Source organism: Plectrocnemia conspersa, unplaced genomic scaffold (genome assembly GCF_051122295.1).
Source record: "Plectrocnemia conspersa isolate PC_06_02 unplaced genomic scaffold, ASM5112229v1 ptg000010l, whole genome shotgun sequence".
NCBI lineage: Eukaryota > Metazoa > Arthropoda > Insecta > Trichoptera > Polycentropodidae > Plectrocnemia > Plectrocnemia conspersa.
Window position 1 is genome coordinate 16,266,592 of NW_028277174.1, and position 15,101 is coordinate 16,281,692.

The window sequence follows — 15,101 nt, forward strand, 5'->3', positions numbered from 1 at the left end:
ATGATATCATCTAACATTATCTATAACAAAAGTTATTTACTTATATTCCTTTGAAAAAAATTATGTACTTTTTATTTAGAGTAATTTATCTCGTCAAACTTCTTAACTATGTTTATCACTTGTCCTTAAAAATTCATACTAAGATCAAGTGACAATATAAGCCTAGTAAGTATTCTAAGTAAAGCGGGTAAAAGTTTGTACGTTTTACTACCAATTGATTTTTTTTGTTGAGAAGCATAATATTCAGTTGAAGCTAAGTGTTTTAAAAATAATAAAACATATCGTAAAAATATTTCTTTTTTAATAAACTTTTATATATATACAAATAAATTTAATTAAAATAAACACAGCCATTAAATCAATGATGTTTGATATAATATCCACGTAATTGATTTCGAAAATAATTTCTTTTGAGGGTTTTCCAACGTGTTTTGATTGAATTCGACCAACCAATCAACATGTTATATGAATGAAAGCAATTACTTTTTTTGTACGTTTTTTCGGCTACGCTTTTATTTATAAATTTAATCATTTGTGCTATATACATATGTATATAGAGATACATTTTTTAAATTAAAAATGTATTAAGTAATATTGCCACCGCCCTCTGTCGATAAATCATCTCCGGCCTCAGATCCATTTCCACTCCGAGTCTTATATAATGAACTTATTTCACGCTCCTTATACTTTAAAATGATAAAGTGAGAAAGTAATGTGTCATAATTGAACAAGCTTTAATTTTGATGGCGAACGAGAAAACAGCGTCAAAATGTAAATGATAAATGACAGACTTCGGGCCGTTTGCAGCGAAAAATATGACTTTTCCACGAAGGGATAGCAATTTCCATTCCTTTCCCTGAATTAATTTTGAAAGAGGGCATCGAGAAACGTTCACTACGTTAATTTTAAATGCCTTTAAGACGTGCACTGATTCAAATTAGGAAATATTATTTGAGCTACGTTTTATACAACATGAAGATAGTATATTTTAATTTAACAAATTGTATATCTTAAAAATAATTATAAATTTAAATATTATGAAGCAGTGAAAAGATATTTTTTAAAATATTAAAAAATTATTATAGACTTTTAAACTCATGTATTTTTATAAATATCTTATTATTAGTAATTTACGGATAAATTTGCGTAATTTCACTTACACTTTATATAACATTAAGTGACTTAAAATAATAAATTTTCCGGCTTTATAACTTACAAAATGTTTTTAAAAGTACCAAAAAAATTTGATTAATATTTTTTATTGCAATGTACATGGCCATTTTAAAAGTTACACTAAAAACACAATCAATAAATTTTAGACTCAAGATTATTAAAAAAGTATTCCACCTAATTTTTGTATCACATATGTAACCAAAATTTATTTTAAACATGCATTTTACATTAAATTTACTTTAATTTACAATAATTTACAAAAAATTTTGCAGCTAATAAAGTTATGTTAAATGTTTAAAGGTTTTGTATATATTTCTTTAAAACCAAATTATTAAGTTCTTAAAAGTCCAGGGCTCGCATCCTTACAAAAGCACTGGTCAGACATTGCATTTTACGAAATTAGTTCTTGTCTGAATATGTAAGTGCTTGTTTGTGAGACTAGCTTATAATTATAAAAGTTGGCTTCTAGCAATTTTGATGCGGACTTTATTCTCTTGGTCGTGGTATGTTTTGTCATATAGCCAACTACTCAGGCATTTTAAATGCCTTAGTCTCTCAATTATATTTATATTCGTCTAATGTTAGGACTACATAGTTCAAAGGAGACTTTACATCATCGATTTTTATTCATAGACCATTTTTATAAATACTTTATTTACATTATACTTGTACAGCGATCTCTTAAGGTCGTCAACGCTCCCAGCTAATTACTGATTTTTATTTCTTTCTGTCCCTGAAGTGCTTCTTTGAATATGGGTTTGGAATATATAATAAACAGATTGGGAGAAAGAACAAATCCCTCTTTGACACCTCTCTGAATTGGAATATGTTTGGCTTAATATTCCACAGTGCTTATTACTGCTAATTGATTACAATACAGATTTTTAAGTAGTCTTACGTCTGGCCTAATATAACTTAGAGCCTCTACAAAGTGATCATGTTTTACGCAATCGAATCAAGTAAATGTAAACAGGCTTACGAACTTCGTGACATCTCTGAAGTAGCATAAGCATGCAAAAACGTGCTTCTTCTATACCTAGGCCTTTCCTAAATCCAAATTGTGCTGGTTTCTTCTTCGCAACGTGTATGAATTCTACCTTGTATAATTTTTAACAGAATTTTCAGCGAGTGACCCATTAAGCTGATTACAATAATTATTAAAATAATTAGAAATAAAGAGCTTATAAATATTATAAAAATAAAATAAATCTATTATTCTTATCATAAATTTTAAAGTAATTAATAATAAAAAAATATATTTAATATATATTAATTATTAAAATTAAATGAGATTATTGAAACTATTTTATTTAATAAACATATTTACACTCTCAATATTTTAATTTTTTTTTTTTTTGATAGATTCATCATTTAAGTTTTTTATTATTTTTTTATTTTTCCTGTAGATATACAAAATGTACACAATATTTCAAATCTCTACTTTTATTTTTTTATCAACATAATTATGTGATAATTTTAAGAACATAAAAATAAGCTTACAAAATATCGTATACTTTTTATGTATTACAGTTGTTGTATTATTTTTGTTAAATAAACTATTATAGAGCAAGCCAATTTCACCTTTGATGTTTACTTGTGTTATTTTTCATTGTTACAGTGTTTAGCAACTATAGCGACAATGTATTGGCGCAGCAATGAAGAGAGCGTCGAAGGGGAGCGCCCACAAAGGGCTCCGGCTTTGGAAAGCAGAGACAGCTCTACTGCAATTGACACAAGAGCTGATAGAGTGCAAGGTCTGACATGCCACATTTTATCACGTACTTTCACATATTTTTTAACATATATTTTTATTTGCTGTGTTGATTTTTCCAAATCCTCATCCATCCTAATTTTTTTTGGGACGATAATCCACCCTCGAGGAACGGTTTCAGCATCCGCAATGAAATGTATAATGTTCCCCGCAATTCTGCCACTTGATGAATAACATTACGGTTGTGTTGTGTACATATACAGTAGAGTTATGCCCGAAATACCAAACACGCCGCACACGTCGTCAATTTATATATGTACTATAAAGATCCTCATATACATACGCAAAAGCGAAGCAATAATATTTCGAGGAAACTTGAGAGATAAAGGAAATGTAGTGAGACAATGTTGTAGGGAAAGACTATGAATAATGGTCGAGAAATTCGCGCGTACCGGGATTAAAGCGATGCTTTCTTAACACGAGCGTGTATATGATATTATTAATATTTAATAAGTATACTTGATATATCGTTATATTATACTTTGCGTGAGTATGGCGAAAAATAAATAGTATGAATGTTTTAGTGCTTTTGGGACCGCGCTCATTGCATACTGCAAACTCATCAGAAGCATAAGTATAAAAGTAGGCAAGTAGCGAATAATAAAACATTGTTAGTACCTATATCAAAAAGGACCAGACAGTTTCGTAAATGAAATATCACAATTAAGCTTTGATATAGGCAAATTTATTAGTACATAAAAATATATTAAAAAATCATGTGCTATGTAGCAACTAGCACATACTTTGTGAATTATATTGTAGATTGTAGTTTATTGGCGCGGCTCCGTTTGTGTTAAAATTTATTTGCAGGTTATTGTTGACTTTATTGATTTTTGAAGTTTAAAAATATTCAACGAATGAAAATTAGTAACAGTAAATTTAGGTATTCGATCCGAAAATTTTGATCGACTACTAAAGAAAAAAGCAAAGGAATATCGAAATATCAACAACAGCACCAGCTGAATTTCATAAATTTAATGTTTTACAAATTATAATATCGGTAATTTGACAACTAGATTTATTGCAGTAAAGTAAATAAATGATACATTCAGTTTCATGTGCTTATTCCTAAAAGAAAATCTAGAAAAAACCGCCTCGAATCTATCCAGAAAATATTTTTTTAAATATGTCATTTCTGTAAAATCATATCGAAATACATTTTTACAAATAGATATATATTTTTTACTAGTGAAAAAACTAATTATCTGGCAGGTTCTAGTTAAATCAAAGGAGTTTAACTTGTCCATATGTATATGTCTAAATGTTACAGTGAATGTGTATTTTTTTTAACGTTATATTTTGAATACTGAAGTCCAAATACATTTTTATCAGCAGATATATATTCTATTAGCGAAAATTTAATTTAACTAGTAGGCGATAATATGCTGCTCTAAAATGTATATAAAACTTAATTTGACAGTTGTGAAACGTCTATTTGCTGTTTAAACCCAAATCAAAACGTTCTGGGTTATAATTTTAAGAAAAAACTAAAAAAACTTTTACAATTTAAGCGAGAGAAGAATAAAAATATAGAAAAAAAACAATAAAAAAAATTATATTTTTAGTATATTTTACCCAAAATTTGTAACCAATACCTGAGATTATACAATAACCTGTGGGTTAGTGTGGCTTCGCAAAATATTTTTATATTATTTTTTGGTATGAATATGTCAGTAATCTTTGATTGTTAATATTTGAAGGCTAATATCCATATTTTTAAAATGAATATAAAAAAGTGTAATATATACAATATTATTTTTAAAGCTATAGTGTATATAGCACAGGAAGGTGGGCTGAAGATGCATTTCATATGCGAGATCAGAGCATTATCCTTAATTAACACAATATCTAAAATTGACGGTGTCATGCGTTGGTGATTTTGGAAAGTTTAAAATCGTATCCGTGTCGTGTATAATACGTATTATTAGCTACCCCGTTATTACGCGTAGAACTTAGCAGTTACCATTAAAGACCCTCAATAAATTAATAAATGATCTTTAACAAGGTTTCCATTAGCGTCTCATTTGGTCCAACTTGTCAGTTCACTTTCATACATAGACACTGTACAACATTAGGGGTAGGTATACCCTAATGTTGTACAATATCATCTCTAATGCTGTACAGTGTTGTCCATGTTTTAAAATAATTAATTTTTAATGATTTGTAGCGTATCGTATACTTATTATTTTTTAATATAAGAACGTTTATTATTGTAGTATAAGAAAAGTTCACTCAATCATACATGAAATATACATTATGACACGTATCGAATGTAAGTCATACAATTTATTTATTTCATTGCAATCGGTTAGATACATATCGCTGATAAGGGTTAAATAGTATTGACATATTACTAATACTACATTTATATAATAGAAAGCAAAATTTATTAAAATAAAGTATTGTATTATCTACAGATACAAAAAGTAGGTATTTTAATCATTTTTTACGCTTAGTTCTCAACAATTTTACATTTTTAATTAAAAAAATCCTTGAGTATTACGACGTGAATGTAAATTCGTTTTATAAATGCGAAAGTTAAAATTCACGCATGAGGGCTAAATAAATCATAGCGATAAAGATCTAACAGTTATATAAAATTTCTAAATGAATTTTCACGTTGAACTTTGTGGCAATTTGAAGACTTTAAACTTGACATTGCTATATTATGTACTTAAGAATATAATATATGCGAGCAGAAAACACTATGGCTCCAAAATATACACTGAATTTTAGTTAAAAATTCTGAATATTCCAAAACTTGAGGTAGTAGAGCAATATTAATTTTATCTTCATAAATAATTTATATACTTGTTTGTTTAATCTTTAAATAAATATATGCGGTTAAAGAAATATATTGTGCTTTGTTATATTAATAAGAAATATTATGTTGCTAAGGCGCACTATGAAACCGTGCAAAATAAATTAAAATAATTTATATATTAATTTAAAATATGGTTATGAAATCCTGAGACCACGCTGGCCTAATATAATATGTATTATGTATATGTTACAATAAATGTGTATTACCAGTGAAGTAGTGTTTTTTCTACAATAAATAAAATTTACTTATTCAGCCTGGCACACAATTAATTTACATTTATATATTATCTATAAGCTTATTTAGCACATTATTAGTGATTTTTTAATACATAATAGGTACGACGAAGCTCAATTTTAATTTATCATCACGACATTCATCCGTGAGATTAGGAAAATCTAGTTAGAACTTACCTGCTACTGTCGGTTGGAATTATATATCTTTATATAATCACTAACTCCGATCTCTCAGTTGAGAATCGTTAGTCATAAGCAATAGTCAGCGACATTTTTTTTTAAATTTTACTGTCTAGTATCAGTAAAACTGTATTTGCTCACAATAGAGGATTTAGTATGTGTATTTCGAAATAATCAGTAATTCAGAAAATTGTAACGTCACATTGCTCGGCAAAATATTACATTATTTAAAATCAATTAAACTAAACCAAAACTTAAACTTAACATATTAACATAATGAAGCTTCAAAATCTATAGTTCGTTCTATACCTTTTATTAGATTAAGTTGCGTTTGGTTTATTTGGTTAGGTTAGGTTTGAATTGATGTTTCGCAACTGTAAAATTAAATTTTATAGACATTTTAGAGTTTAATTATTTGTTCGCTAGTAGAAATATATATCTACTTGTGAATATGTATTCGTATATGATTTTACTTAAAAATTTTGTGAACATAGTATAACTTAACTGGTAATACACCTTCACTGTTGAAAATGCATATAATTCTTATTTTTAAAATAATTTATTTATACCTGTTAATATGTTATTGAGCATACGTTTTAAATGTTTTAGTCTTAACATGATACTTTCGTCAAAACAACCATTTAATGTATAAATCTTAACCTTACCTTAACGAATTAAGTAAATCCAAGAGGACTTAACTATTACTAGTTTAAGAACCATGGCAATCGTCGCTCCGATGAGTATTTCGCTCATTCTGAAGTACCACATGGATTCAATCATAATCTTCTGCTCTTTTTGCTCTTCATCAACGACATACACGCGGAAATTAATAACAAGGAATATTTATTATATGCTGATAACCTGAGAGTGCTCAAAAGTATTTGCACAGATTCGGATTCAATATCTTCATATTAAGACTCGCTATGTCCGCGTGGACATCTAACCGTGGGGTTTTTTTACTGTGTGCCCTTTTAACATTATTTTTACCGTGTGATAGGAAATATTTCATGTGATAATGAAATCCTAATAAAACGTGTCAGTGAACACAATCATGAATCAAAGCCACTCTTCAATCGATAAAAATAAAGGGATTACAACGCACCACTGTAATCATCAACTATCAGAAGGTTGTACAGGAATGAGTGCAGCAGTTATCGGCCAAATGCCAAATAATTCTAATGTAAAAAAATAATAAAAGCTATCTATAAACTTAATCAATAACAGAAATATCATTAGGTTACTACAACAATTTTTAATCTTTTAGTTAAAAAATAAAAAAAACATCAACAAAAAAAGCTTAAATATTTTAATACGGGCATTGGGTGAAATAAAAAATTAATAAATAAAAAGCAGCCCTTCTAGTTTGCTCCCGGAAAGGCTAAAAATTTTATTGCCTCGATTTCAAAATCCAACATTATATATTCCAGAGTCAAATTTAGCTGTAAATTTTTCAATCCCCTTAGAAATTTAAAATATATGTTTATTTTCTGTTTTTCTAGGAAGAAAAGCGAATATTGCCGGGATAACTTTATTTTCTGCAATTCCGTGTACTATATTGTATACCTCAAAAAACCGTAATGCCATTGTTTTGAATATACCGTCAGCGAACCATTTTTTGGAACACATCGATATCCGCAAATTTAAATACGTTGTGGAGATTAAAATCCGATTAGTACTATCACACATCTAAAACTGTTAATTCTTATGCGTCAATTTTGTATTCATTTAGATTTAGCAAATCTGACCAATTTGTTGAATTAGGAAGCGCTTGAAACGTGTTATCATTTTTTTGACATTACAAATTTTTGGCATTTGGTCGAAGACTGCTACACTCAATCCTGTACAGCCTTTTCCCAATAGCTGAAGAATCCCGTATTACGTTGTAATCGCCTTATCTTTCATCGACTGAAGAATTTTAGTGTCTTTATGAAAAAAATATTTAAAACACACATAACGCGTAAAATCTAAAAATCCTCGTTAGTTTATTATCAAACTTTGTGTACATCTCGACGCCACTCTAGAGATTTGTAGTTATGTGAATATGTCATTTTTTAATATTGACTAAAATTCAACTTTTATAATAAATGAGAAAGCTATTTTTAGCAATGAACGCACCGATATTATCCTACAAACAAACTGCGGTTGAATGACATAAGTTTGTAATACTATAAAATAGATCCATATAACGTACACTACGCCTGTTGTGCAACGCCATACAAATAATACATAGAGGCAGTGACGATTCATACTCACAGGATTCTGATGCAAAATATAGTTATTATATGTTTATTTGAACGACCTAATAACGAACATAAATATAAATGTCATTCATATACTATGAATTAGCAAGACGATGTCCCGGGAAAAAATTCCACCGGCCGACAACACGATCAACTGAACTTTTGGTCTGATTAAATGCCAACACGCTAACTAACGCCTACTGATGTATACCTGTTCTGAAACTGCGGACGTCTTAATAAATACATACATCAAGCTATAAGTCGTCCATAAGAACATAAGATAAACATTAATGTTACTGTATCTAAAAATATATACTGGGCTGGACATTGTACTTACCATTTTTCGTCATTTCGTGGCGTTTTTCGTCGTTTAACGACGCACCACACTGAAAACATTCTCGCGGCCATGCTCCGAGAACAATGAGCGCGGAGACATTTGAATGCGCGCGATGTCGTGTTTATTGCCAATTCCCATTGTGGTATTTATTGTCGACAATACGGCCGCGGTTTCAAAAGATTACAATGTATTGTCGCGCGGGGCCGCGTTAATCCAGTAATGGATGTCGACAATTGCGGGCGTTGGCCCCCAATGGCGACGCAGCAAACACTTCGATCGATGCATAATTGTTAATTCCGATTTATTACCTAGGAATTCGCGCGGACGTGCGAACACTCGTATGGCAGGTATTGGCTTATTTCTAGGCACCAGACCGCAACAGCGGGCGAGATAGGCTTTGACGAATTCCAATTAATACCAAGGTTAGGTCGTGTAGTACCTAATTACGTTTGAGGTTGTTGAGAATAGAACTATTTTGCCACAGTGCGCAAATTAATTAGTTTTAAAAGTTTTCAAGCAGTCTAAATAAACAATTTATTTACACAAAATTGGAGAAGGCGCATAGAATAAGTTTGTGAACGTAAAATAAAAATATATAATACGATACGTATATTTCTATCTTATATACACAAAAACTATCGATGGCTTAAAGTGAAAAATTTCTAACTCATATTTGACAACTTTACAAGAAAAACAAATAACTAAATAGACAACTTGAAACTAAGAAAATAAAACAATATCTTATGTTTGTAGTGTTTCAAGATTTTAGAGATAGCAATTTGTTGAGTGCGTGTATTTCGAGTATTACTTTTTATAAAACATATCAATAAAAATCTGCTCTAGATGAACACAAAAAATCTATAAGACTTTTGTTAAGAAACATTTTTTTGGCAATTTAGTACTACTTTTTAACCAACTTAGGTTTGTTTGTTAAACAATAAATGTCTAAAAATAAGAATTCATCATGTTTTCCTTTTAAATAAACAAATATTAATATCACATTAGCCTCCAAAACATTAATAACGTATACGGTAGATTTTAAATGTATACACTAATGACCAACATGGCACATAAAACAACATGAAAATCAAATTGATTGTTATGCGCAATATAAAACCAAGTACTTTTTTAATTGATTAGTGACAAGAAATAGGAAAAAATAATTTTCACTAAAAAAACTATAAACCTTATTCTACAAACTTTATTCTACAATATTTACCTAAACATTTATAACTATTAATAAATAAAACTTTTACCATTAGTAAAAATAAATTGTAAAATAAATATTAAATAAGCATTAATTAAAAATAAAATAAGGTAATTAATCACAACTTAATCACATAAATATCACAATCATAAATCACATGAATCTGTTTTTAGAAAAACAACTTTACAATTTTGTGCGCACTTTTTAGTTGTAAGGTTCTCCCTGATAATCGTAACTAACAAAAAAATATGATTTATATAGGAATATATTTTATTAGAATAAATTAACTAGTGGTGCTAGCCAGTCTTTAGTACAAAAACTTAGAAGGCAAAGATGTTTTCCTGGACTTATTTTTCGCCCGCATTTGTAAAATAAGTTTTTAGAATTATATTTAAACGCTTCTTATTGTTTTAAACACGAAATATTCATAAATAGTCAAACGGATAATTGGTTAGAAATGTCGGCAACTCGAGTCAAAAATCAATGTGCTTGTTTGTTATATTTTCCAAAAAATATTTACATACAATATTTACTACATTTTCATCAGTAAAAAAAATTGTTGAGACTCTAGAGTCCTTGAATTCTTACGCAAAATTCTTAAAAAAAAAGCATTTAATTTTATTTTAAATAAATGCACATATATAAGATTTTTATTTTATTTATATATATATTTTTATTAAATCTTTTATTGTAATCTGACAGGTGTAAGCCTAGTGCGTTACAACAGGGTAAATCCGTAGCAACTGAGTAAGTCAATCAGATTTAATGAATACCTACAAGTAAATAATAACCACCAGACTGAAACTCTTGAAATCGGTGACATAAATAATAATAATAATTTATTATGTGTAATATAATTTAAAACCAATAGATTTCACTGAAGCTGGGGCCGATTTTTTTATAATAGCGCATTTTTTTATAAATAAAAATTCGAGTGCCGCTGATGGGGCTCGAACCCGCAAACTTAGAGTAACTTGTTTGAGACGTTACGGACAGCGTTTAAAGATACAAAACAATAAAGACAATAAAGTATTTGTAATTAAATTGAATTGTAATAAAAAAACATTTAAAATCGAGCAAAATATCTTTAACTCACAGATTTATACAAAACATATTTACCTCTACCGGTTGTAAACATTCTTTACATTGTAAGCATTAAGAGGGATAATAATTTAATTAAATATTTAATATATCAAAACCACGCAACTAACAAAAATAAAGTTCTTAGAAAAAAATAATAAAAAGTATTTAAAACCATTTAAAGAAATCATAAACTCATTATATTGTTTTATCCAGTCCTTGTATTTATTTATGTACAAAGACTGGTAAAAAACTAAGTAAAAACACCTAAATATTTTGTTTGAATTAAAGCAGTAAATACATAATATTATAGATCTTAAACTTATTTTAAATATTTATTTATAATTACGTTTTCAATAACTTTCAGAAAATGATGTTAGACCAACGTGGTTTCTGTCCACCACGTTCTACTGTCCTTAACCTAATGTATTTTATGAAAACAGTGACAAAATATCTTAATTCTGGGAGACAAGTAGACGTCGTATATACTGATATTGTAAAAGCCATAGACCTCAAAAATAAAACTTAATTATTCCTGAGTTATTTGAGCGATCGTAGACAGTTCGTAACCTATGGCGGTGATTTTTGAAAGAATATCTAACACCTTCCGGAGTTCCCCAAGAATCCAACCTACACCTTTCGCTCTACTTGCTATTTAATAATGACATAAATACGGCAGTTACAAATTACAGTTTTAAATTGTATGCCAGTGATTAAAACATGTTTTTATACATTTAATCTGTTGCAAAATCTCTCTCTCTTATTAAGATTCTTTATGGAGTCTGCCCTTATAAGTGTAAGAAAATGCTATAAATTGTCTTTTTCCTGATTTTTTTTACCATCAGAATATTTCCAACTATTTTAATAGTATTACAACTAGTTTCGAGAATTTGTAGTTTGTCTCGTGGTATATTTAATTTCGCAATATAAAAAGTAGAGCATTTACAACATGGTCTTATAAATACTTAAAGCTTCATACAAAATCTGCCATTTAATAATAAAGCTAATCTTAGCATTGCCGTGATTCATAATGATATTTAATATATGTTATTCAAATGCATTGAGGTAACGTCTTTTAAGTTTTAATAATAATATATTGTAGATCTTTTAAATAACTTTAACATAATGATGTCTCCAAGCCATCGATGTATCACACAATCCGTATTGAATCCTTTTGATGTCTGTACGTATACTATCCATCACTTGGCTAATTCTGTTTGGTTTATCATACGCTCTGTTTATCCTCGTATATTTATGCATCGCCCTTTACTCTTTTAAACCATCGTAGCAATTGTACCGTTAAACGACGAAAAAACGCAACGAAAATGCGCCAACTTGATGGATGGCCGTTACGCTTTTGGGTATGGGATTACACGTGGTGTGCAATTTTGTGTTTCAAAGCTTCAAATTAACGACGCGGTGCTTTGGGTGTACGAGAGCGTCGCAGATTAGTCTCGGATGTATGTTTCAAAATGTGGGACGTGAAGGACTTCAAAATGAACTTCTTTAAACATGTTTATGCCCCGTAGAGCATCTGGTTGTAATTTTATTGTTTAGTGCTACAAACTAGTTGTATAATGGACTAAATATCTACATTATTTTTTAAAAAGCAAATATTAATATGTATTATAACAAAAAAATAAATTTATACCCATTTCCACCATTGCAATCCTTAAAGTCAAACATAGTAAGGCTTTTCACCTTATCATATTTTGCCCAACAAAATACATTTAGTTGCATCTACAATCGGAAATGATAATTGTGGCTATTGCAACTAAATACCCTGACCAATGTTGTAGCAATAAAGGTTCTGCAATACTTGTCTTTGTCATAAACTGTTAAATACTAAGTTATACTTATGAAACATCTCACTGCTTTAATTGAAGGATATACAATATATTGTACATATTTACTTTATAGACTCACAGTGAATACTGATTCCGCACAATCTTACCCTGATAATGATTCCAAAAAATCTGTATGATTCAAACATTTTTTTAACTTAATTGTCTGATGTGTTTATGCATACGTCACTAGCTCACATAAGACGGAATAGTCGCTGATAGCTTGTCCCCAAATAGCACATTTTAGATGACAAAATCTTACAGACAACTACACTGAGTGTCTGTTATTGTATTAATGTTATAACTTTTGAGAGTTTATACCTGTTCCAATATGCCATCCGATCCTATCCTAAACTAGTTTTTTTGTCTATCAAACTCCTCAATCGTTTGTATATTACCTTCAATGCAGTTTATCCACCTCCAAGATGATCATTAAAATTAATATTTTTCTTCACCGTGTTGTTTTGAACACAGGCTATACAACTTTTATGGAATGACTCAATTGATAATCGATAAATAATGTAACTAAATGATGCAGAAAAACATGATTCAAGTTAAAAATAAATAAAAATGTTTAATTTATATTTTTATCTAAATAAAAGCCTCATTAAAAAACTACGGTTGAAACAATTGTGATAAAACCTTAAAATTTAAACAATAAAGCTTATTTAAAATAATATTATAATTTGACTTCTGGCTCTCATAATAACTTTTTCTCACCTGTTAAAACTCAATGTTTATTTAACCATATGTTTAATCCCTTAAAAACTAAAATAGCTATTTTTTCAAGTCTAAAACAGATATATTAAAAAAATTAAATTTAAGGAAGTTAATAATATACCGCCTTGTTAGTAGAAACTAAATTAGTTTTAGAACAGATGTTCTTTTTAATAAAATTATAATAATAAAATTATAAAATAAAAATTGTTTACGTAACAACTCTAAATAATTAATGAACGTAACAATGTAATATTAAACGTTCGTTTAGGTAATGTTTTTTGTTATTTAAATCAGTATTTTTATTGTTGATAAATATGTAAAAAAAAAATTTAATTAAACACACGGTACTAAATTTTTCTCCAAATATATATATTTTTAGAAATAAAACAATGGTAAATATTGTGAAATTAAATTGCAAATAAAAATATAAATTAAAAATATGCGTCCGGTATTGTCACACGCTGACTAGCTACGGTAACTCGCTACAGTGATTATTAAATGTTAATTTAATTGTATACTTCGCCGACCAATTTAAATGAAATCGCTTATATAAATAATAAAACAATATACTAATAATTTGTTGAAATTACCGCATTCAACTCAATAACTGTATAATTTCACCATAGAGTCGAATGAGAGAGAAGATGGTTATAGCATAAACGATCAGACAATTGAGACGAGTACGGACGGATCAGGCTATTCAACAACACCCATAACTACCATTTAATTCTGGAAAAATATGTATATCTTAATCATCTAAAAGGTATTATAACAAGTTTACCTTAAGATTAAACACTACATATACTTAACACATTTTCATTTAATAAAATGCAATTAACCTTTACTCCCTTCAGTTCCAATTGCTTTTTGCTTTTCATGATATTTAACTAGAATATCTAATGTATTATACTATTTTGTTATTGTTTTTATTTTTAAATAATCTATTTTATTAATTTTTTTCAGCCACCACCTATAATACAAATTCAGCGCATGCGTTAACTCCGATGACATGTGTGACAATTTTATATATTTTCATTCAAAAGCTAATTACTGACAGATAACAAAATAGCTTGTAAAATTATGTTATATAATATATCATACAAATTATATTCGATAGTTATTATGTATAAATAATACGAGAAAAAAGTATTTGTAAATTTGTTTTAATTAAGATTATCGGATAGATTTTCAAAAATATATTAATCGATATAAAAAAGATGATAAGATGCCAAAATAACGTAAGCATATTGTACTATATATGATATTGATGAATCGATTATTAATTATTAATATTATTATTATATAATAAATACAATTTTATTATAAGTTTTAAATATTATATATGTATATGAAAAAAATGTATAAATGTAAAATAAATAATAATTGTCCATTTAGTATAATTATTATTATTATTAAGTAATTTTCCATGTGATTATTATGATTATTGTTAATTATTAAATCATTAATCATCATTATTTGTTTGTAATAAAAT

At 28.3% G+C, this 15,101-nt stretch overlaps 1 protein-coding gene across 3 annotated transcripts in view; it reads left to right on the forward strand.

Moving 5' to 3' along the window:
* Window positions 1-14,843, forward strand: part of LOC148230745 (cell adhesion molecule 2-like) — a 67,899-nt gene extending 53,056 nt beyond the window's left edge. The window contains exons 5-7 of one of the 3 annotated variants that reach the window (XM_088194418.1): window positions 2,792-2,927; window positions 14,236-14,372; window positions 14,573-14,843. In XM_088194418.1, the coding sequence (XP_088050544.1) occupies window positions 2,792-2,927; window positions 14,236-14,336 (237 nt within the window). In that variant the 3' untranslated portion in view covers window positions 14,337-14,372; window positions 14,573-14,843. The remainder of the gene's footprint in view (window positions 1-2,791; window positions 2,928-14,235; window positions 14,373-14,572) is intronic. The other 2 variants (XM_088194417.1, XM_088194419.1) reach the window with 2 other exon arrangements.
* Window positions 14,844-15,101: the final 258 nt, after the last annotated feature.